This window comes from Symphalangus syndactylus, chromosome 17 (assembly GCF_028878055.3).
Source record: "Symphalangus syndactylus isolate Jambi chromosome 17, NHGRI_mSymSyn1-v2.1_pri, whole genome shotgun sequence".
Classification (NCBI taxonomy): domain Eukaryota; kingdom Metazoa; phylum Chordata; class Mammalia; order Primates; family Hylobatidae; genus Symphalangus; species Symphalangus syndactylus.
Window position 1 is genome coordinate 11,265,845 of NC_072439.2, and position 24,151 is coordinate 11,289,995.

Here is a 24,151-nt window from a genome sequence, read left to right on the forward strand (position 1 = left end):
ATTTTTTTTTTTTTTTTTTTTTTTTTTTGAGACGGAGTCTTGCTCTGTCTCCCAGGCTGGAGTGCAATGGCGCGATCTCGGCTCACTGCAAGCTCCGCCTCCCGGGTTCATGCCATTCTCCTGCCTCAGCCTCCCGAGTAGCTGGGACTACAGGCGCCTGCCAACACGTCCGGCTAATTTTTTGTATTTTTAGTAGAGATGGGGTTTCACTGTGTTAGCCAGGATGGTCTCGATCTCCTGACCTCGTGATCCGCCCGCCTCGGCCTCCCAAAGTGCTGGGATTACAGGCTTGAGCCACCGCGCCCGGCCTAATTTTTTGTATTTTTAGTAGAGACGGGGTTTCATCGTGTTAGCCAGGATGGTCTCTATCTCCTGACCTCGTGATCCGCCCGCCTCGGACTCCCAAAGTGCTGGGATTATAGGCGTGAGCCACCGCGCCTGGCCCGTCATCATTTTTTGTGGGTGCCCTTTAGCCATTCTCCCCACTCCCCGTAATCCCCAGTCACTGGCACCCACACGTCCCCTTCCTGTCTCTGAATCAGCCTGTCCTGGACATTCACACAAATGGGATCGCACGCCACGTCGGCGTCTGTGTGTCGCTCGCCGAGGGTGGACTCCTCCAGGGGCATCTGCGCCGTGGCCGGTGTCAGAGCCTGGTTCCTGTTCATGGCCGAGTCCTGCTCCATGGTGTGGCCGGGCCGGGCTGTGTTCATTCATCCCTGGACGGGCCCTTGACTTGTTTACACTTTCTGGACCCCTTGAATCTGGTATGAGTGTGACAGGATCTCACAGTTAGTGCCCAGCCACCTGCTACCGGAAAGCTGAGTCCTGCTCCGGTATGACCCTGTCCGAAAGAACGTTCCTGAAGCTGGGGGTGTTTTCCATGGGCACCTCCGGGCTCCTGGAGATTTGCTGTGACAGCCATGAGGGACACACACAGGTGAGGGTCATCCCCAGGGATCTTTGCAGTGGCAAGTGTGTGGGGTGGTCAGAAGGGCTGTCCCTGTCTGCCTGGGTCTGGGGGCTGCAGGGACAGCAAGGCACGGGCCCTGGGTGTGGTGGAAGAGGCACAATGCTCCTTAGCTGGTGTTGCTGAGACTCGGGAGCCCTGTGGTCCGTGCGGCTGAGCCGAGGGCTGGGAGGTGCATCCTCGCCACGGGGTTCTGAAGCCTCTCCTCCCTGGTACCCTCTGTGGCGGCAGTGGTGGGGAGCTTGGTCTGAGGGGAGGCGGGGGACACGTGAGGCTCTTGCTGCTGCTGGCAAGTGCCAGAAGGGCCACTGTGGTGGCTCACGCCTGTAATCTCGGCACTTTGGGAGGCTGAGGCGGGCAGATCACCTGAGGTCAGGAGTTCGAGACCAGACTGGGCAACACGGTGAAACCCCGGCTCTACTAAAAATACAAAAATTAGCTGAGGGTGGTGGCTACTCGGGAGGCTGAGGCTTGAACCCAGGAGGTGGAGGTTGCAGTGAGCCCAGATCATGCCACTGCACTCCAGCCTGGGCAACAAGAGCGAAAGAAGAGCGAAACTCGTCTCAAAAAAAAAAAGTCCCAGAAGATCTTGGGGCTAAGACATGGGTGGGGCTGGGGGCAGCAAAGTGGCCTTTGAGGATGGGACCTGGCACCGCACAGGGCAGGCTGGTCATGAGACCCGCACGAAAGATCTCAGCATTGGGAGCTCAGGCTTCCCCGCCCCGTGCCAGGTCTGGGTTCTGGGGCTGGAGTGTGGGGCCTGGGTGTGCCCAGGGGGTTCAGCCTGAGGGTCTGAAACTTTTCCAGGGCAGGGAATTTGACGAGGGCCTGAGCACTGGGCTGGCCCCCCGGGTGCCCACGCCTACAACTCACTTCTCACTGGGCACGACCTCTAGCAAAGGCCAGTATTGCCTTGGCCTGTGGGGGTCCCCAAGGTTTCAGGGAGAGAGGAAAGGACCCTCGAGCTTCGGCAACAGCGACAGCCCAGGGCCTGGATGGGTTTCCGGTGGGGAGGGCCCTGTGGCAGGGGTGGGGGTCATCACATCTCAGACCAAGGCCAGGACATGGCCGGAACCCTGGGATCAGAGGGACTGATAGCGGTCTGTCAGTGACAGGAAGCTGGGCTGAGACAGAGAGGGAGACAGCAAGAGACAGAGACAGACCGAGGGAGAGAGACAGGAGAGAGAGCAAGAAACAGAGACACCGAGGGAGACAGAGCAAGAGACAGAGACAGAGAGAGAGACAGGGAGAGACAGACAGAGACCAAGGGAGACAGGACAGACGGGGAGATGGGAAGAGGGAGACAGAGGGTCTCTGAGTGCCCAGCAGGTGAGGGGAGGGTGGCCTCCCAGCCTTCAGGTCCAGAAAGCAGCTTCCCGTGGCCGTGACTACTGAGCCAAAGTCCAGGGTCCCGGGGCACAGCTCCCCTTCCTGCAGCGGCTGTGCAGGACCTGAGGACCTGGGGAGCCCTCCCTCCTGGGCAGCCCCTCCTGCTTCCCTTCCTTTGGAAGGAGCGGTGCTGGGTCTCAGCCCCAGCCCATCTTCCTCACTGGGGCAGCAGGACCAAGACCCACGATCCCTAGGCTAGACAGCGGCACCTCAGGGGGCACGGCCCTCAGCCACAGATGCCCAGGCCGGCCTGGTCTTCTCTCAACAGCCCCAAGCCTGACTCTTTGTGAATGTCCTGGGGTTGTGAATGTCCGCGACGTTGGGGGACCTGCTGGCCCTGTCCCCACACCGCTTTCAGCCTTTCATCACCCAACCAAAGGCAGAAGCTCAAACGTGGGCACCAAAGTCTAGAGGACGCACCAAACTCCAGGCTCCAAGCACATCCACTCACGGTGGCTTTATTCAGTCACGTCCCCACGCCCACGGCTCCCTCCACCAGGCAGACAGAGGGGAGGCCGCCCCACCGCAGCACCTGGGGACCTCGGGCCGGCAAAGGGTCCTGGCCAGTGGGCACCGACCCCAGGAAGACGCAGTCCCCACCTGGAGCTTTCCTCGGCTGCCCTGGCCCTTAAGCCCGTCCCGAGGATTTGTGCTTTGACTCTGACAGGGAGCAGCAGGAAGCTGCCAGCCCACTGCCCCCACGGGTGTCCTTGGAGGGCAGACGGCGGAGCGGCGCTTCCTCAGCTCCCGCAGTCAGGCCCCATCAGGGATGGTCACAGTCCAACCACAGGGGCGACTCTGCCCATCAGTCCCCGCCGGGACAGCGACCAGATCCTGGCTGGGGCAGCGCCGAGACAGGCCCTCTCTATGGGCCTAAGATCAATGCAAGTGGGGGCTCGCTGGGCCCAGGCCAATGAACCCACCCGTAGGAGCCCTCACTGGGCAGCAGGGCCAGGAGGGCACCAGGGACTGGCCGCAGAGTCCACTCAGGGCAGGCGTCTGTGGCTTGGAACCTGCCCTCACCAAGGCACTGGGGGTTAAGGAGCAGATCCCTCAGACGGCCTTGGGCCAGAAGCTCCCTGGAGAGACGGGCACCTCGAGGGGCGTCTGGGAGCCTCGCCCTGTCCCAGTGGCTCCTGGCATCCCTGGGAGCGTCAGCACCACCCCAAAGCTGGGTGCCTGTGTCGCCACTAAACAGAAGGGAAACCGAGGCAGGGGGGCCGGCTGGCAGTGGAGCATTCTGGCAGCGCCGGGCGACCGAGCCCCGACTGGCAGCAGGTGGAGTTTGGTTTTCAAAAGCGAAGGCTGGCGTCAGCACACCGGGAAGGCCGCCCAATGACGTGCCTCGACTGTTAGATTTACTGAAGGAGAGCGGCCTCCTGGGCATGCCACTCAGGCACGGTGAGGGTCTGTGGCGCCACCAGCCGCGTGGCAGGGCAGAGGGTGGCACCGTCCTGCACGTCCCCCACAGCAGACCAGTCCCGTCCTCACGCTGCACAGTGGATGATGTGAGTTTCAAAACTACGCCTTCAGACCGAGAAACCCTCCCAGCTGTCAGTGATCCTTGGCGCCGAGCTGCCGGGCACCTGCTGGCTGCTCTCCAGTCTCAAGGAGCTGGGACAGTGGGCGTGGAGAGGAGCTGGTCTCGAGCCCCGAGGTTGTAGGGAGCCAGACAGGGCCCAGGAGCACCCACACTTCCCGAAGCCGGACCCTGTAGAGGACGAGCGTGGAGGGTCTTTCAGGTGGGGGCAGCCCCAGCTGTGTGCCCCAAGGCCCCAGGAAGTGGGGACGGGCAGAGGAGGGAGCCAGCAGCACGGCCTTCCTCCTGGGTGTCTCCAGGGCTGGGCTCGGCCGCCGAGCCTGGTTCACGTGGGGCCGAGGGCCGCGTCTGCAGGCGGCTCCAGCGGGCAGCACGGGCTCTCGGCAGGGCCTCTGGAAGGACAGGGAGGGCTGGCTTAGCGACTCCAGGGACGGGGACGCCTGGGCTCTGCTGGGGAGATGGGGAGCTCTTGGGAGGTGCCCGTCATCCCGACCACATGTGTTCACCAGGCAGGCCCCACTGCCAGGACCCCACTCCAGGGAGCCCCCATGGCCCTGCAGCACCTGCCCTAGACGTGCTCCATCTCTGGGTCCGGGTCGGGCTCCTCCTCCTCATCCTCCTCGTCCTCCTCGTCGTCGTCCTCAGCGCAGGCCTTGTCCAGTGGGGCCTCGCCATCACGGGCCAGCTCCTCCACATGTGCCAGCATGTCGGCCATCAGTGCCTCCTCCAGCCGCTTCCGCACCTGCTGCACCAGCTCTTCCTGCTTCCTGGGGACACAGGGACCTTGCGTTACACCCAGGTGAGGGGCCAGCAGGACGTGGTCACAGGATGAACGTGGGGACCTCGGATGGGAGGGGAGGCCCGAGGGATCCACAGGCAGCCACAGGACCAGCCCTGGCTCGTGCCACCCTTCCCTTCACAATCCACGCAGAGAACGACCGGCTGCCACCGGCCATCAAAAGCGTCTGCCACCCTCCCAGATGGCCCACCTGCCACCTCTACTGGGACCAAGGGAGGGGCTTGACCCCTCAGTCCCCAGACCTGGCCCTGAGCCTCCCCTGGGCTCAGCTGTGTAAACCCTTGCTCCTGTTCCTTGACAGGCACTGAGTGGGGCAGGAAAACCCTCACCAGGCCAGGGAGAGGCTCACACCTGTAATCCCAGCACTTTGGGAGGCCAAGGTGGGTGGATCACTTGAGGTCAGGTGTTTGAGACCAGCCTGACCAACATGATGAAACCCCATCTCTACTAAAAATATAAAAATTAGCCGGACGTGGTGGTAGGCGCCTGTAATCCTAGCTACTTGGGAGGCTGAGGCAGGAGAATAGCTTGAACCTGGGAGGCAGAGGTTGCAGTGGGCTGGGATCGTGCCATTGCACTCCAGCCTGGGCAGCAGAGCCAGGCTCTGCCAAAAAAAAAAAAGCCTCACCAAAATCAGCTACCATCAGCCCACAGCACCCCCACCCTCACAGGCCCGGGGTCACTTTCCACTGCCCACTATGCACCAGTGTGCACTCCTTTACCACGGCTCGGGGGGCCTGAGAAAAAGAATCCACACCCTCGTCTCAACCCACCACCAGGGATGGGGGCCTCCTCGGGGCCCACAGGCTGATGCCGGGCACTCCAGGGTGGCCGCTCCTCTGCCTGCCACCTCCTGGGCCGCAGCACGGGCTTCTGCCTCCCTCCTCGGCTGCCCAAAGAACCCCTCCTTGTCTCTGTTCTGCTTTCACTCCCAGGTGAAGCTGACTGTGTCTCTCCCCAGTTGTGGCCGAGGCTCAGGTGCCCCCTGCCCCCGGGGTCTCTCTCCAGCGGCTCCCGCAGACCTGAGCTGCTCCCTGTCTCTGTCCCCACCACCCGGAACACCCTGGCTCACCTACTCGACTGCAGCTCGTCATCTTTCCAGACAGGACCCCATCTCCTGCTGAACCCACCACCGAGTTCCTAATTTCAATGCCCTTTTCTATTTCTACAAGTTCTTACTTTATTTTTTTAACTCTGTCACCCAGGCTGAATTGCAGTGGCAGGATCTCAACTCCGCCTCCTGGGTTCCAGTGATTCTCCTGCCTCAGCCTCCCGAGTACCTGGGACTACAGGCATGCGCCAAAACACCCAGCTAATTATTTTATTTTTAGTAGAGATGAGGTTTCACCATGTTGGCCAGACTGGTCTTGAACTCCTGGCCTCAGGTGATCCTCCCGCCTCGGCCTCCCAAAGTGCTGGGATTACAGGTGTGAGCCACTGTGCCCAGCCTTATTTCTGCAAGTTCTGCAGGGCTTTTAATGATCTGCCTGCTGTTTCTCACAGTGTTCTTTTCTTTTGTTGACAAGTCTTCCTATTTCACCGTCTTTTTCGGGGAGTTGTCTGAGCGTGTGGAGAGTGTAAATGGACCTCAAATCCAAATGAAGGGGCCCAAAGGTACCACGGCTGGAGGAGGATGCCGCCAGCTGCTCCGGACGGAACCCTTGGCGCCCAGTTTGTGTGCTTGCGGGGGTGGCGTCTCAGGTCCCTCTCTTCACCCTGTGTGGGGGCACAGGGTCTCTTCTTGTGCCCAGGGGCCTTTAACCCCGGCTGCTGCCACAGGAAACCTGCATGCCCAGCGCCTCCCTGGCCACTCCGGGCCTCGGCTCCTTGTTTCTGGAACCGTCAAGTTTCCTTTCCTTCCTCTGACCTAAGCCGTGTGCTGCACTGAACGTGAAAGGCCCCGTCTTCTCTCCAGTACTTCCAGAGTTTCCTGCAGGCGCCTCTATCACCGGGGAGCCTTGCGTCCACTCTGCACACTGGACGTGGCTTCGGCCCTGAGGCCTGCAGGAGGGCCCCTCACCCGTGGGCTGCTCGGCCTCACCTGACTGCTGCCTGTTTCTGAGCGGCCGTGTTCCCTGCTGTTCGTTCCAAGGCTCTGCACGCCAGAACCACCCCTCAGCAGGCACCCTGAGCCATCTCCCTGAAGGCAGAGAGCCCTGGCCTGCCCTGTCCCTCCATCTCCAGGGCCCAACATGGAGCCCAGCACCCAGCACAGCCAGTCCTCACAGGCTCAAAGGACCATACTCTTTTCACGAACGTTCCTCCAAGGGGAGCCTGGCTCGCCCTGAACCCAGGACGCGGGTGAAACAGTTCATACTGCTCCGACGATGGGTCCCCTTGCCCTGGCTATCTCTGTTTCAAAACCCCAGCAGTGTCGTGGGGAGACGGGAAGCACGCAGGCACACGGGGACCACAGGAGACAGGGTGGAGGAGCAGGGGCCAGGCCAAGGGGCTACCTGATGTCCTCGTCGGTCACCATGAAGGCTTTGCACAGGGGCTGCGTGGTGTTGAGCCACACGCCAGGGTTCTTCTCCACGGCGGCCGAAAGCTGTCCCGTGATGGGCATGGTGCTAGTGTGCAGGGCGCTGGCGATGGCCGACAGCAGCGTCTCATCCGTGCAGCCAGGTCCCACCCCTGCCAGGCAGTGGACAAACAGCCGCAAGTGGAGACGTCACCACGGGGCAGCTATGGCCCAGACAGGCCACGGAAATGCCCCAAGAATGGGAGCTGCCACCTTCTCCCCCCGACTCGGGTTCCATTTCTAAATTCCCTCTCCCGCTTGTGTTACTACATTCATAACCGAAAAAAAAGCAAGTTAGGCCAGGCGCGGCGACTCCCGCCTGTAATCCCAGCATCTTGGGAGGGCGAGGTGGGAGGACTGATTGAGTTTAGGAGTTCGAGACCAGCCTGGACAACATAGTAAGACTCCTGTCTCTACAAAAGAATTAAAAAATTAGCCAGGTGTCGTGCTGCATGCCTGTGGTCCCAGCTACTCAGGAGGCTGAGCTGAGAGAACCACTTGAGCCCGGGAGGTAGAGGCTGCAGTGAGTAGTAACGGCACCACTGTACTTCAGCATGGACCATGGAAAGACTGCCTTTTCTTTTCTGGGACGGGGTCTAGCTCTGTATTTTCCTTTTTTTTTTTTTTTTTTTTTTTTTGAGACGGAGTCTCGCTCTGTCACCTAGGAGAGTGCAGTGGCATGATCTCGACTCACTGCAAGCTCCGCCTGCCAGGTTCATGCCATTCTCCTGCCTCAGCCTCCAGAGTAGCTGGGACTACAGGCACCCGCCACTGCGCCCAGCTAGTTTTTTGTAGTTTTAGTAGAGACAGGGTTTCACCATATTAGCCAGGATGGTCTGGATCTCCTGAACTCGTGATCTGCCTGCCTTGGCCTCCCAAAGTGCTGGGATTACAGGCGTGAGCCACCGCACCCAGCCTTGCTCTGTATTTTCTGTAGAGATGGGGTCTCACTATGTTGCCCAAGCTGGTCTTGAACTTCTGAGATCAAGTGGAACTCCTGCCTCAGCCCCCCAAAGTGCTGGGATTATAGGTGTGAGCCACTGTACCCAGCCGACCCTGTCTCAAAAAACCACCACCAAAGCCATACACCACAAAAACCATGCAAGAGCTGCATTCTTTGTTCTGTGGTGTGGGCCTGCTGGGAGGGTACGGGAGCAAAATCAGCTGTCCTTGTTTGTGTATTTAGGATCTCCATGGCAAAACTGCACGTCCAGCAGGTGAAAACAGCCCCAGGCCTGCGCCACACCTGGAAGCCACAAAGCCCCACCCGCAGGGTCTCCAAGGTCAAGAATGAAGAGCCCAGCCCAAGCGCCCTTACCCATCCCCAACCCCTTTGGGTCCCCTCCTCCTGCCCCCGTCGCAGGCAGATTTGCCCTAAGCACCCACAGCAGGAACAGCCATCCACCCTGCCAGGAGATGAGGGCACCTGCAGCGCCTCCAACCCACCCGGCACATCCCCTTCCGCCTCCCCTCAGGGTGCCCGCTCACCCTGCAGGCCCTTGGGGAGGTCCATGGTCTTGACCAGCTCCTCAGCAATGTCGAAGGCGTTCAGGCCGCTCAGCTTCTTCTCCCAGAAGAGCTGCCCCAGACACAAATGTGAACCTCAAGAGCGGCCCTGCCCTCTCCCCACTCCAGGTCCTTGCTGGGCTCTAGGGAGGCCTACCTGGCCTCCTTGACCCATGTGGGTCCCAATGGGGCATCTCCCCTCCCACTGCCTTGGGTCTCCAGACCCTGCCCAGGCTTTCCACAGCCAAGGATCCAGTGGGTGTTCGTAAGTAAGAATAAAAAATACGCATGGGGTGGCTCACGCCTGTAATCCCAGCACGTTAGGAGGCCGAAGTGGGTGGATCACCTGAGGTCAGGAGTTTTGAGACCAGCCTGGTCAACATGGTGAAACCCCTTATCTACTAAAAATACAAAAAAAGGTCGGGTGTGGTGACGGGTGCCTGTAATCCCAGCTACTCGGGAGGCAGAGGCAGGAGAATCACTTGAACCTGGGAAGTGTAGGTTGCAGTGAGCTGAGACCGCACCATTGCACTCCAGCCTGGACAACAAGAGCAAAACTCCATCTCAAAAAAGAAAAAAAAAAAAAATCAGCCGTGCGTAGTGACGGGTACCTGAAATCCCAGCTACTTAGGAGGCTGAGGTGTGAGGATCACTTGAACCCAGTTGAAACCAGGAGGCAGAGGTTGTAGTGAGTTAAGATCCTGACACTGCACTCCAGCCTGGTTGACAGAGCGAGACTCTGTCACACAAAAAAAAAAAAAAAAAAAAAGAAAAAAAGAAAAAACAAAAAGAAAATACACACGGTTCTCAGGTTTTTAACAAGTAGGTTACACAGTCACATATGGGCAGTCAACCCCCTGTATCTGTGGGTTCCATAACCACACACCCAACCAGCTGCAGACTGAAAATATTTGGGGGGAAAAAAAGATAAAAATAATACAACAGCTGGCCAGGTGAGTTGGCTCACACCTGTAATCCCCACAATTTTGGAGGCCTAGGTGGGAGGATCACTTGAGGTCAGGAGCTTGACACCAGCCTGGGCAATATACAGAGACCCTGTCTCAAAAATGAAAAACTAAAAAAAATGAATAAAACACACACAACAAGGAGTGTCACAAGCATCTACACCTCATGAGGAACCTAGAAAATACCTGCAGGTAACGTGTAAATATTAGACTATTTCCATTTTTTAAAAATATTTTTATTTTAGTTTTGAGACAGGGTCTCGCTCTGTCGCCCAGGCTGGAGTGCAGTGGCACCATCTTGGCTCACTGCAACCTCCACCTCCCGGGTTCAGGTGATTCTCCTGCCTCAGCCTCCTAGGTAGCTGGGATTACAGGTGCCCGCCACCACACTCAGCTAATTTTTGTATTTTTAGTAGAGACGGGGTTTCACCATGTTGGGTCAGCCTGCTCTCGAACTCCTGACCTCGCAGGTGATCCACCTGCCTCGGCCTCCCAAAGTGCTGGGATTACAGGCGTGAGTCACTGCGCGAGGCCATACTAGACCATTTTCTATGAGGGGCCTGCACATCCCCAGATTTTGGTATCTGGGGGTTGAGGGTGGGGCGTATCCTGGAACCAATGCCCTGCGCATTCCAAGAGGGGACCGCAGGACTGGGTCTTGCTCCGTCCCCCAGGCTGGAGTGCAGTGGTGCGATCACAGCTCACTGCAGCCTCAGCCTCCTGGGCTCAAGCAATCCTCCCACCTCAGCCTCCCGAGAAGCTGGGACCACAGGCGCGCGCCACCACGTCTAGCTAATTTTTTACTTGTTTTTTGCCTCGTCATGTTGCCCGGGCTAGCCTGGAACCTGCGCTCACTCCGTCCGCTCCACGCACGATCTTATTCCAAACGTCCACCCACCAAAGTGAACAAGCCGGCCGAGAAGGCTGGGGTCGCTGTGCGTTGAGCTCACCTGGCGCGGCTGGTCCACCGCCTTCTGCGGGTCGCTCTTGACCTTGTTGCTGGGGTGGTTGGTAATCTTGGTCACCGGCTGCTTGAAGATGGACGCCGTCTGGCGCACGGGCAGCGCCGTGTTAAGGTCAGGCTTGCCCTGCGGGAGGAAGGATATGCAGTCCGGCCTGGGGGCACCCCGGCGGCGCGGGGCCTCAAGGGGTGCGGGGCCCGGGTGACCCCCCGCCTTGCCGGCGCCCCTCGTTTCCCCTGCGCCCGCCAGGACCCCCACGGTCCGCGGAGGCCGCTCCCGCAGGGTCGGCCCGGCCAGCTCTGGAGCCCCCGCCGCAGGCCGCGTCCTCGCCATGCGCCCTGCGCTCTGCACCCTGTGGCCTGCGCCTTCCGGTCTGTGCCCTCCACCCGCTGTGACCTCCTGCGCTCAGGACGCCGGACTGTGTCGCCTGCAGCTCACGTCATGGCCGCGTCCCCGCCTAGAACGCCCCGCGCCGACGTCACCTGCGTGACGCCACCACTCACCTTGACCTGGTTGGAGGAGTCGTAGCGCACGCGCTGGCGGCTCTTGTTCATCTTGCTCATCAGCATCTTGCCCGTGCGGAAGTCGAAGGTGCTCAGGTCCATGGAGCCGCCCAGGTAGCGCGCCAGCTGCGGCTTGCTGCGGAACTTCTTCCCGCTCGGGCTGCGGGGAGGCGGGACGGTCGGCGCCCCGGGCGGACCCCAGACCCCAACCCGGCCCTGACCCCAAACCCAGGCCCTGGCCCCAGCCCCAGACCCCAACCCTGCCGTGACCCCAGACCTTCATCCCAGACCCCAGCACCCCACAACTGGCCCCCAGATCTGGGCGCCAGCCCCACACCCAGAGCGCTGGCCCCGATCCTCATACCCTGGCCCTAGCCCCAGCCTCCACATCGGATCCTTGCCCCAGACCCCCAACCCCCGTCCTCTCTGAATCCTCCCCGCCGTAGACCCTGGCAGCGTCAGGCACAGCAGACGCTGAGTTCAGGTACAAACGCTACTACCTACAGGAGTTTGGGCCCCGGCTCTGGGAGGATGGCTCACATTTCCAGAACATTCCAGAAATGGAATTTAGGTCACATTCTTGAGAAAAGACCCCACGGGGAACAGGTATGTGAGGGAGAGCCCTAAAAGCAATCTCCTTCCACCTTGGGGTTACAGCAGCAGGGCCAGACTGGGAAGGGGTCTCGTTCTAACATCTGGGGCCAGGCCCTAACAGCTGCTTGGGCATAACCCGACTGCAGAGCTCGCAACAAGGCAGCCAGGTAAACACAGACCTGCTCTCAGACACAGGGCTCTGCGCTCAGCCTGCCACAGACAAGTGCCGGCAACTCATCCTCTCCAGGACATAAGGACACCCACCTATGGGTTGCCCTGTGTGTCACATGTGGTCACACTACAGGATGACAAGCACCCAACCCAACACATCACCATCATGGTTGGGATGTAAGATGGAACAACCATGTTGGAAAAGCCTGACAGCTCTTCACCGAGTTTCCGGATGACCCGGCCACGCCACTCTTAGGTATCTGCCCAAGAAATGAGCACACATCCACACCATCGCTTCTACACGGATGTCCCCAGGAGCCAGAAGGTGGAAGCAGCCCAGACGCCTTCAATGGATGAACGGACAAACGCCCATCCACACGATGGGACACGACTCAGCCATGAAAAGGAGCGAGGCTCTGACACAGGCCACAGCGTGGATGCACCTTAAGGACGTCACACTCAGTGAGAGACGCCAGACACAAAAGGCCACACAGTGTGTGATCCCCTTTCTATGAAATGTCTAAAACAGGATAATTCAGAGACAGGAAGGGGATGCATAGTGCCAGAGACTGGGGTGCGGGATGTGGAGTGGCTGCTGATAGGGACGGGACTTCGTTTCTTTCCTTTTGGAGATAGGGTCTCACTGCCGCCCAGGCTGGAATGCAGTGGCTCAATCACCGCTCACTGCAACCTTGAACTCCTGGGCTAGGGTGATCCTTCCACCTTAGTCTCCCAAGTAGCCAGGACGACAGGCACAAGCCACCACGCCTGGCTAATTTTTTTTTTTTGAGATGGAGTCTCACTCTGTCGCCCAGGCTGGAGTGAAGTGGCTCCATCTTGGCTCTCTGCAACCTCCACCTCCCAGGTTCAAGTGATTCTCCTGCCTGAGCCTCCTGAGTAGCTGGGAGTACAGGTGCCCGCCACCACACCTGGCTAATTTTTGTATTTTTAGTAGAGACCAGGTTTCACCATGTTGGCCAGGCTGGTCACGAACTCCTGACCTCAGGTGATCTGTCCGCCTTGGCCTCCGATTACAGGTGTGAGTCACCGTGACCAACCTTTTTTTTTTTTTTTTTTTTTTAGAGGGAGTCTCGCTCTGTCACCCAGGCTAGAGTGGGCAGTGGTGCGATCTCGGCTCACCGCAACCTCCGACTTCTGGGTTCATGCCATCCTCCTGACTCAGCCTCCCGAGTAGCTGGGACTACAGCTGCCCACCACAGTGCCCGGCTAATTTTTTATATTTTTAGTAGAGATGGGGTTTCACAGTGTTAGCCAGGATGGTCTTGGTGCCTGACCTCATGACCTGGCCCCCTTGGCCTCCCAAAGTGCTGGGATTACAGGCGTGAGCCACCGCACCCAGCCAATTTTTATATTTTTTTATAGAGATAGGGTCTCGCCACGTTGTCCAGGCTGGTCTGGAACTCCTGAGCTCAAGCAGTCCTCCCATCTTCCCTCCCAAAGCTTTGGGATTACAGGTGTGAGTCATCACGCCCTGCCGCTTCATTTTTTTTTTTTTTCATTTTTACTTTTAGACCCAGGGTCTCCTTTTATTGCCCAGGCTGGAGTGCAGTGGTGTGATCATAGCACACTGCAGCCTTGACCTCCTGGACTCAAGGGATTGTCCTGCCTTAGCCTCCTGAGTAGCTAGGACTACAAGTGTGCACCACCATGCCCAGCTAATTTTTAAATTTTTTGCATAAATGGGGTCTTGCTATGTTGCCCAGGTTGGTCTCCAACTTATGATGTCAAGAGATCCTCCTGCCTCGACCTCCCAAAGGGATTATAGGCAGCAGCCACTATGCCTGGCTGATTTATCTCGATAAAATCATTTAGAAATAATAGCACTTGTATGGTGCTTACTAGGCCAGGTACCTCAAACATATTATGTCTATAAACTCAGTCAACAGTCACTTTTATTACTAATGCATCAGCCTGAGATTGGTGGGTAGCTCTGTTTTGCTGTTTTCCCAGAATCCTCTAGGGCAGGCTCCTCCTGTCCTCTTCTGCCCCTGCCCTAGACGTCCTGGCCCATGGCAGACGCCAGATGTCAGACAACTGAGACAGCTCAGAAGAATCTCCCATAGCCAGAAGGAAATTCAATTCTGCAGGCACTGCACAGAAATGCTTGGTCCCATGCTTAGCTCAATCGCCTCTATCCAGGATCTGTGTACTGGGCTGATACATAGATCACAGGAAGTTTTATTTCTCTCCACCCCCGCCCCTCAACCCCGGGCAAATTCCATGGTCCACAGGGACACGGGCGGGCTCCAGCATGTCCACTAGGACAGGGCGCCTCAGGGAGGGCACGAGGACAAGTGCCTGGGGGTCTGAAACCGCTGAGGGCTCTTCCCGGAGAATTTACTTTTGGGACTTACTCTTTTAATTACTCTCCGGGCTGGCTGATGTTAAATCGAAGCTGGTTTGCCCAGGGCAGTGGAAAGAAACCAAGAAACCAGAGGCTCACACTCAGGCTTAGCGTAGCCACAAGGAAGGAAGAAGAGACCCCACAAAACACTCCCAACAGCTCTTTGCCTCCGGCCACCCCAAAGAGAGGCTGTTCTGCCTTTTAAGATGAAGGGAAACAAGGCCGGGCGTGGTGGCTCATGCCTATAATCACAGCACTTTGGGAGGCTGAGGTGGGTGGATTGCCTGAGCTCAGGAGTTCGAGACCAGCCTGGGCAACACGGTGAAACCCCATCTCTACTAAAATACAAAAAATTGGCCAGGCACAGTGGCACGCGCCTGTAGTCCCAGCTACTCGGGAGGCTGAGGCAGAATTGGCTTGAACCCAAGAGGCGGAGGTTGCAGTGAGCCGAGATCACGACACTGCACTCCCGCCTGGGCGACAGAGCAAGACTGTGTCTCCAAAAAAAAAAAAAAAGGTAGAAGGCGAACAAGAGACACAGATCACAGACTGGTTTTTAACACTGGGGGTGGGCGCACAAGGCAGTGGTAAATGGGCCTGGGCTTCTTTCTGGGGTGATGGAAATTCGAAAATTGAATCTGAGGATAGCTGCCCATATCCGTAAATGCGTGAATATGCTAAAAAACCATTGACTCGTGCATTTTAAATGACTGTATTGTATGGTACATAAACTGTATCTCAATAACACCCTCTCAAAAAGAATAAATGCGGTGGCTCACACCTGTAATCCCAGCACTTTGGGAGGCAAAGGTGGGCCGATCACCTGAGATCAGGAGTTCGAGACCAGCCTGACCAACATGGTGAAACCCCATCCCTACTAAAAATACAAAATTAGCCAGGCGTGGTGGCACATGCCTATAATCCCAGCTAGTTGGGAGGCTGAGGCAGGAGAATTGCTTGAACTCGGGAGGTGGAGGTCACAGTGAGCCCAGATTGCATCATTGCACTCCAGCCTGGGCAACAAGAGCGAAACTCGGTCTCAAAAAAAAAAAAAAAAAAAAAAAAAAAAAAAAGAAGGCAGGCGCAGTGGCTCTCACCTGTAATCCCAGCACTTTGGGAGGCCGAGGTGGGCAGATCACCTGAGGTCAGGAGTCCGAGACCAGCCTGGCCAACATGGTGAAACCCCGTCTCTATTAAAAATACAAAAATTAGCTGGGGGTGGTAGTGGGGGCCTGTAATCCCAGCTACTCGGGAGTCTGAGGCAGGAGAATTGCTTGAACCCAGGAGGTGGAGGTTGCAGTCAGCCGAGATTGCACCACTGCACGCCACCCTGGGTGACAGAGCGGGACTACTTCTCAAAATAAATAATAATGAAAATAAAAAATTCGCTGGGCATGGTGGCACATGCCTGTAGTCCCAGCTACTCCGGAGGCTTAGGAGGCAGGATCGCTTGAGCCCCGGAGATCAAGGATGCAGTGAGCTGTGATTGCACCACCGCACTCCAGCCTGGGTGACAGAACAAGACCCTGTCTCAAAATAAATGAATGAATGCAAATGCAAGATAGAGGGGGTTAGTGGTTACCAGGGGCTGGGGGAGTAAGAAGTGGGGAGTGACTGCTAATGAGGACAGAGCTGCTTTTCAGGGTGATGAGAATGTTCTGGAATTAGACAGTGATGGTTGCACAACTTTGTGAATGTACTAAAAACCACTGGTGGCCAGGTGTGGTGACTCACGCCTGTAATCCCAGCACTTTGGGAGTCTGAGGTGCTGGGGTCAGGAGTTCGAGACCAGTCTGGCCAACATGGCGAAACCCCTTCCCTACTAAAAATACAAAAATTAGCCGGGAATGGTGGCGGATGCCTGTAATCCCAGCTACTTGGGAGGCTGAGACAGGAGAATCGCTTGAACCTGGGAGGCAGAGGTTGTAGTGAGCTGGGATCGCGTCATTGCATTGTGGCCTGGGCCAAGAGTGAAACTCTGTCTCCAAAAAAAATCCCCACTGAATTGTATATTTCTAAAAAGTAGCTTTGGCCAGGCAGTGGCTCACGCCTGTAATCCCAGCACTTTGAGAGGCTGAGGCAGGTTAATTGCTTGAGTCCAGGAATTCGAGACCAGTCTAGTCTAGGCAACATAGCGAAACCCCATCTCTATAAAAATAAGCCAGGTATGTGGCACGGGCCTGTAATTCCCGCTACTTGGGAGGCTGAGCTGAGAGGGTCACCTGAGCCTGGGAGATCGAGAATGCATAAGCCGTGATTGTACCACTGCACTCCAGCCTGGGTGAGACCCTGTCTCAAAGGAAAAAAAAAAAAGGTAGCTTTTGTGGAATGTGAATTGTATCTCAATTTTTAATAAAGGTTATGCCCATCTATTGACACAAAAAGATGTCCTTGAGATTTTATTCAATGAAAAAAGAACAGCCTTGATCAAACCACACGTATAGAAAAAAGGTGGCATCATAGCCTGAACTCTCCCAGGCACCCCCAAGAGAGAACGCAGTCTGGGAGCCTGCAGCCTCAGACTAAAGCCTGGGTTGAGACCCCAGACCTGCAGACGGTGGCTCTGGGCTGAGTCTGGCTTCACCATCTGTAGAGAAACCTGAACTCTCTAGCCTGTTTAGAGGAGAGCTTGTCCCTGCTTTTCTCCACTGCTAGACCTTCATGCACAGGGCCAGGGCCCAGAGTGGGAATGAGAGGTGGGGTGATGACAGCCTCAGGATACTCCGCTCAAGCTGGCCTTGGTTCTAGCTCCCAAGCTGCAGCCACCTCTTAGGGGGTTCCTGCTGCCTGGACGCCTCTCCCTGTCACTCAATGTCACGTCCTCAGAGAGGCCCTCCCTGACCCCAGTCTCATTCAGGCCCCGTCATCTGCCCTCCCAGATTTCAGCATGTGTCACCGCAGATCTCAGGACGTGTACCCACGGCTGTAATGGGAAATGGCTGGTGCCCTGGCTGTCACCTGTAAGCGGGAGGGCCCGCCTCACTCCTGGCTGTGGTCGGGATCCAGGCAGCGCCTGGTGCTGGGGAGGCTTGTTTTTGACAAGGGGCTGCAGAGGCCGACACAGACCTGCCGTGGACTCCACGGCAGCCTTTGGGAGAAGGAAGCCCAGAAACGTGCTTGGAGGAGCGTGCGGGCAGGCCCGGCCTCCTGACAGAGGACAGAACACAGGGCTGCAGGCTTTCTAAAGAGCCAGAGAGCCAGTGAAGGGGGCGAGTACCAAAGGAGGATGCACGAGCCTGTCCCTCAGAGACAGGGATTGCAGTCCCACTATGCCAATGCCTGCAATTACAGAGTTCCAGCTCATAAGGGTACACACTTGGGGAGCAACTTTCCCCTCTCTTGCTGTCCTCCAACTTTCCAGGAACCAGTCCCTGAGCTCCTCCTGCAGGACGAGGCCCCACACACTGCTTCTGATCACAGCCATCCTTTCCCTGCTCACTTTCCTCACTTTATCTCCCCAAACCGGGACAGTCAAGAACCACAGGGGACCGAAGTGCACAGTGGACGGAGCGGTCGTTCTGACCCTCCTTGGCTCGTGGAAACCACCCGCCCTCACCTGGGCGGTCTCTGGCCCACAACCCTGAGCTGTGGGAAAAAGGAGGACCGGCCACACACCCCCCTTTACCCAGGTGCTTGGCACATGGCAGGCGGCCGCTTTCCCCTCCTGGGGGACCTGAAGGCGCCGCGGGACACTGAACCAAGGGGAGGGCGCAATCAAAGCTGGCCCAGAATCAAAAGCATCTTTCCCAAGCCAGGAAAAAAAAAAAAAAGGAGGACAAACAGCAGGTGGCCGACTGTCTGGGGCTTGGCTGCAGCAGGCGACTAAGTCTTTGTTCCACGGAGGGGGTTCCCTGCGACCTTTCTGAGCAGCGCCTTGCTCCAATTTGGGGGGGGGGTCTCTGAAAGCCTTCGACCACCAATAACATCCAAGCAAAGACTACCGTCAGGTGGGCTCGGAAAGACGCAAGCCTCAGGTCTCCACCCTGAGGGGGCCACGACCCAAGAGGACCAGAGAACTCGGAAGGAGTCGGGGGAATACCTTTAAAAAAAAGCAACGCTGCGCGGGAGACCAGTCACCCTGAGGCGCTTATTCCCAGGACTGGGGTGAGCCCAAGAACCCGTATTTTCACGCACGCCCTCCCCGATCCCCCCATGAGCCCTGCTCCCCGAAATCCCGGCTGGTCACCCCCTCGGGCTCCGCGCCACCCCAGGAGCGCCCCAAGAAGGCACCCCCCGAGTCTCACGGGAACCAAAAGGACAGCCCACCCTCCACCCCTGCCTCCCGGCAGCATCTGGCCGCCGCCAGGCGCCCCTGGCCCAGCGCGCACGAACAAAGGCCGCAGTCGCCGCCCGGCAGCCAGTCCCCGAACGGCCGGCGGAAAGCCATGCGGCCCAACAAACGGCGCACGCGCACTGGGCCTCCGCGCGCCGGGCGGACACGCACGCAAGACGCACGCACGCACGCACGCACGACGCACGCGCGGGGCCCAGGCCGCGGCCCGGGGCAGGGGCGCCGAGGCCGCCGCAGAGGCCGCTGGGAGGCGCCCGTTGAGGCCCTGCGCGGCCGGCGCGCTCATTCACCTATAGTAAAAGACATCCCTGTGGCCGGCCGACAGCCCCGACCTTCTGGGCACTTCTTCCCTCTCCCAGCCCTGCGGGAGCGCCGGGCACTCCCACCTCTTCCGCTCCATTGCGCCCGGCTCCTCGGCCCGCCGCCGGGCCCGCCGCCGCCGCCCGGACCCCCGCTCGCCGCCGCCGCCTCAGCTGCCTCCGCTGCCGCTGCCGCCGCCGCCACTTGCCGCGGCTGTTCCGGCCCGCGGGCCCCCGCCCTCCGCCCCCAGCCGGGCGCGCGCCGGCTTTGCCGCCCTCTCGGCCCCCTCCCCGCGCTCGCCAGCCCCCGCTCGGGGGGCCCGCTCCGCCCACCCGCCCGCGCGGGGCCCCGCGCTGCGCAGCCGCGGCGCCAGGCCCCCGCCCCTCTACGTCCCCGCCAATCAGCGCGCTAGGAGGGGGCGGGTACTCAAGCGGCGTGCGCGCCTGCGCCCTGTGCCTTGCAAGCTGCCAGTGCCCTGCAGCTGTGCCCGGAGCCCGCGCAGCTCCTTTCACTGTGCCCCGTTTCCCCCGGCCGCTTGGTGCGCGTGCGCGGGGACATGCTTTCGGACTAGTGGGGTCCTTTCCCCCGACCTTTCTCCAGCCCAAGTCTTGGGGACTCTGGCCCAGTGACTGGACCTCGACTTCCACGCCCTCCTGGTCTCCCAGCTTCCGAGCTTTTTATGAGCGTCCAAATCTGGGGGACATCTCCCGTGACCACCCCCTCCATGCCCCCAAGTTCCCTCCAGTAGCTTTTTTTTTTTTTTTTTGAGACGGGATCTCTGTCACCGAGGCTGGAGTGCAGAGGCGCGATCTTGGCTCACTGTAGCCTCCGCCTCCCGGGTTCAAGCTGTTCTGCCTCAGCCTCCCAAGTAGCTGGTTCCACGGGCGGCTAATTTTTGCATTTTTAGTGGAGACGGGGTTTCATCATGTTGGCCAGGCTGGACTCGAACTCTTTACTTCAGGTGATCAGCCCATCTCGGCCTCCCAAAGTGCTGGGATTACAGGCGTAGCCACCGCACCCCGCCCAGCTGCTTTTTGACCCCTCAAAATTCAGGAATCTGAGCCCCCCGCTCCCCGACTCCACCCCCTGCACCTTAGTCCAGCCACCATCTCTGGCCGGGAGAGTTCCAGGACCTTCCTGTGGAATCGCCCACCCCCTGTTGTCTCCCCTTAACCCCTGCCCCAGCCAGCCAGAGGGATCCTGAAAGGGAAACGGGTGGACTGCCCCCAACCAGTTCCCCCTGACAGCATCCCTCCCAAGGCTAGGGCTGGGCAGGCCTGCACAGGTGTTCAAGGACCGAGTCTAGCTGCCGTGCTCCCCTGCCTCTAGTTGGAGACACTGTCCTGGTTCTAAGGGCTCCTTTGTTGACACGGGGTCCACCCAATCTGGGATGCTCTCCCGTCTGAAGATCTCATCCCATTTTCGAAGTCCCTTTAGCTGCAGGTTCCAGGGAGTAGGACAGGCACATTCATTTATTGATTGATTGATTGACTGATTGAGACAGAGTCTCGCTCTATTGCCCAGGCTCGAGTGCAATGGCGTGATCTGGGCTCACTGCAACCTCCGCCTCCCGGGTTCAAGCAATTTTCCTGCCTCAGCCTCCCGAGTAGCTGGGATTACAGGCGCTCGCCACCACGCCCGGCTAATTTTTTTTGAATTTTTAGAAGAGATGGGATTTCACCTTGTTGGCCAGCTGGTTTCGAACTCCTGACCTCAAGTAATCCCCCCACCTCGGACTCCCTAAGTGCTGGGGTTACAGGTGTGAGCCGCAGCGGCCGGCGGAATGGGCACATTTTCGGGATGTTGTGCTGACCACAGAAGCACTGAATAAATCAGGATGGATGGGTGGATGATGGTCGGATGCCCCGCTCACCCCACCTCGTGGTGAGGTGAGGTGAGACAGCCAGCTCTCTCCTGAGAAGCTCAGTAGCTGGTTACTGGCCTGAGACAGAGGCCCCATAGCATTGGGCTGCCATGGAAGAATCAGTGCTCCCACGGAGACAGGAAAGGCTATGCCGTGGACTCAAAGCCAGGCAGTTACACCCCAGAACCAGCCATGGTACTTGACTAGGGCAGCCAGCGCAAGGCCTGCCCCCATGCAAGGGAGATTATTATTGTTTTGAGACAGGGTTTCACTTTGTTGCCTAGGCTAGAGTGCAGTGGCGTGATCTTGGGTCACTGTAACCTCCTGAGCTCAAGCAATCTGCCTGTCTCAGTCTCCCAAAGTGCTGGGATCACAGGCATGAGCCACCACACCCGGCTGGGAGATTATTATTTATTTATGTATTTATTTATTTTTTAATTTAATTTTTAAATTTTTTTTTTTTTTTGAGATGGAGTTTCGCTGTTGTTGCCCAGGCTGGAGTGCAATGGTGCGATCTCGGCTCACTGCAACCTCCGCCTCCCGGGTTCAAGCGATTTTCCTGCCTCAGCCTTCCAAGTAGCTGGGATTACAGGCACGCGCCACCATGCCCAGCTAATTTTGTATTTTTAGTAGAGACGGGGTTTCTCCATGTTGGTCAGGCTGGTCTCAAACTCCCAACATCAGGTGATCCACCTGCCTTGGCCTCCCAAAGTCCTGGGATTACAGGCGTGAGCCACCGCACCCGGCCAAGATTATTTCTAAAATTGTGCTATGATTGTGACAATGCACTCCAGCCTGGCTGACAGAGCGAGACATTGTCTAAAATAAGTAAGTAGATAAAACAGTCTTTAAAATGGCCAATTCCAGGCTGGGCGCGGTGGCTGCATACCAATGTGAATGTATTAAAACACTTCATTGCACACTTTAAAATGGTTAATTTTATGTTATGTGAATTTCACCTCAGTAACAAAAAAAATGACCCGGGACATATCAAATGCACACAGGAGCCCATCTGGAAGGGGCTCACGATGGCCAAACAGAGAGGACAACTTGAGCAACAAAATTAAAGTTTATAAATGATTTATACTCTGTAGAAAAAATGTCATCAAGGCCGGGCGTGGTAGCTCATGCCTGTAATCCCAGCACTTTGGGAGGCTGAGGTGGGTGGATCATGAGATCGAGACCATCCTGGCTAACACGGCAAAACCCCGTGTCTACTAAAAAATACAAAATATTAGCTGGGTGTGGTGGCGGGCGCTTGTAGTCCCAGCTACTCGGGAGGCTGAGGCAGGAGAATCGCTTGAACCCGGGAGGTGGAGGTTACAGTGAGCTGAGATTGCGCCACTGCACTCCAGCCTGGGCAACAGAGCAAGACTCTGTCTCAAAAAAAAAAAAAAAAAAAAAAAAAAAAAAAGAAAAAGAAAAAAGAAAAACTGTCCTTGAGTGGATGCTGGTAGAAACAAATGACTGAATAAATGGCTAATGGGGCCAAGAGACTGCTCCTCTTTACAGCGGAGTCCGGTGACTCAGCGTGGCAATAAACCCAGGACCCCATCCACCAGGCTAGCTCCTGTCACCTCCTGGGCTGGCGAGGGCCTCAGTGCCACCATGCTGAAGTCTCTGCCTTCCCTTCCAGGACTTAAGTGCCAGGACAGTAGATACAGAAATAGGCAGGGGAAGCTCATTGCTACTGGGGTCTGGTAACCTACAGATTCAGGGCTTAAGTCACGCAATTTCTTTTTTGAGACAGGGTCTCACTCTGCCACCCAGTCTGGAGTGCAGTGGCGCAATCATGGCTCACCGCAGCCTCAAACTTCTGGGCTCCAGCGATCCTCTCACCATGGCCTCCCAAAGTGCTGGGATTACAGGTGTGGGCCGCTACACTTAGCCTGCAGACAATTTTTTTTTTTTTACTTTTTATATATTTTTTAAGACAGAGTCTGGCTCTGTCACCCAGGCTGGAGTGCAGTGGTGCGTGAGCCACCATGCACAGACCCCTGGCCAATGTTTTTTTTAAAAATCAGAACAAAATCTGGCCGGGCACAGTGGCTCCCGCCTATAATCCCAGCACTTTGGGAGGCTGAGGTGGGCAGATCACTTGAGGTCATTTCAAGACCAGCCTGGCCAACATGGCAAAACCCCAACTCTACTAAAAATACAAAAATTAGCAGGGCGTGGTGGCAGGCACCTGTAATCCCAGCTACTCGGGAGGCTGAGGCAAAAGAATCACTTGAACCCTGAAGGCAGAGGTTGCAGTGAGCCAAGATCATGCCACTGCACTGCAACCTGGGTGACAGAGTGAGATTCCATCTCCAAAAATAAATCAATAAATAGGCTTGGTGCAGTGGCTCACAGCTGTTAATCCCAGCACTTTGGGAGGCTGAGGCGGGCGGATCACCTGAGGTCAGGAGTTCAAGAGCAACCTGGCCAACATGGTGAAACTCCATCTCTACTAAAAATACAAAAAATTAGCCAGGTGTGGTGGTGGCACACCTGTAATCTCAGCTCCTCTGGAGGCTGAGGCAGGAGAATTGCTTGAACCCAGGAGGCGGAGGTTGCAGTGAGCCAAGAGCGTGCCACGGCACTCCAGCCTGGGCAATAGAGCAAGACTGTCTTTAAAAAAAAATAAGTAAAATAAATTTCTGTTGTTTGAGCCATGCAAAATCTGTGGTATTTTGTTATGGCAGCCCTAGCAGACTGATATAATGGCTATTTCCGTCAACACACTTATGTATGCAGACAGTATGTCTAGGATTTTTTTTTTTTTTTTTATTGAGTCTCACTGTGTTGCCCAAGCTAGAGTGCAGTGGTGCAGTCTCGGCTCAGAGATTGGCAAGAGCTGGAAAAAACTGGGCAGCTCTATCAGGGAGTGTGACTTTGTACCATATTCTCTTTTTATACCTGATCATTTTTTTCCTTTTTATCAGAGACGGGGGCCTCTTTGTTGCCCAGGTTAGTACTGAACTCCTGGTTCAAGTGATGCCCCTTCCTCTGCCTCCCAAACTGTTGGGATTGCAGGCATGAGCTACCACTCCCAGCCTGTTCATTTTTGTACCCTTAATGTATGGTTTGAAATGTCTACCAATTCTGATATTCTTCCCTTCAAAACACAGAACCTCATTCTCCTCCCTTTGCATGTGGGCTGGACCTCGGGGGCTTGCTTCTGATAAACAAGGTGTGGTGGAAGTGACCGCGTGAGACTTCTCAGGGTGGGTCATAAAAGCACTGTAGCTTTCTCCTTCCTCTCCCTTGTTTCACTTGCTCTAGGGAAGGCAGAGGCCATGCTGTGAGGATGCTCAAGCAGTTTTGTGTAGGGGTCCCCATGGGAAGGAACTGCGGCTGTCACCGACAGCCACGTGAGGGCACTGGCTTGGAAGTGGCTCCAGCCCCAGTTGAGCCTTCCTCAGACGA

General features: G+C 57.1%; 1 protein-coding gene across 6 annotated transcripts; it reads right to left on the reverse strand.

Annotated features, from left to right (window-relative positions):
* Positions 1-2,791: 2,791 nt before the first annotated feature.
* On the reverse strand, positions 2,792-19,182 carry MBD3 (methyl-CpG binding domain protein 3). Of its 6 annotated transcripts, none has more exons than XM_063620641.1 (7): positions 18,867-19,182; positions 11,156-11,315; positions 10,641-10,778; positions 8,708-8,798; positions 7,155-7,332; positions 4,463-4,666; positions 2,792-4,070 (listed from the first exon to the last, which is right to left on the reverse strand). In XM_063620641.1, exons 1-6 carry the CDS (start codon positions 18,974-18,976, stop codon positions 4,468-4,470), a joined length of 876 nt encoding a protein of 291 aa, XP_063476711.1. In that variant the 5' UTR covers positions 18,977-19,182; the 3' UTR covers positions 2,792-4,070; positions 4,463-4,467. The 6 variants fall into 6 exon arrangements, with proteins under 6 accessions (XP_063476711.1, XP_063476710.1, XP_055104348.1 ...); XM_063620640.1 differs by having other exon boundaries at positions 2,792-4,346; XM_055248373.2 differs by having other exon boundaries at positions 2,792-4,291; positions 18,867-19,180.
* Positions 19,183-24,151: the final 4,969 nt, after the last annotated feature.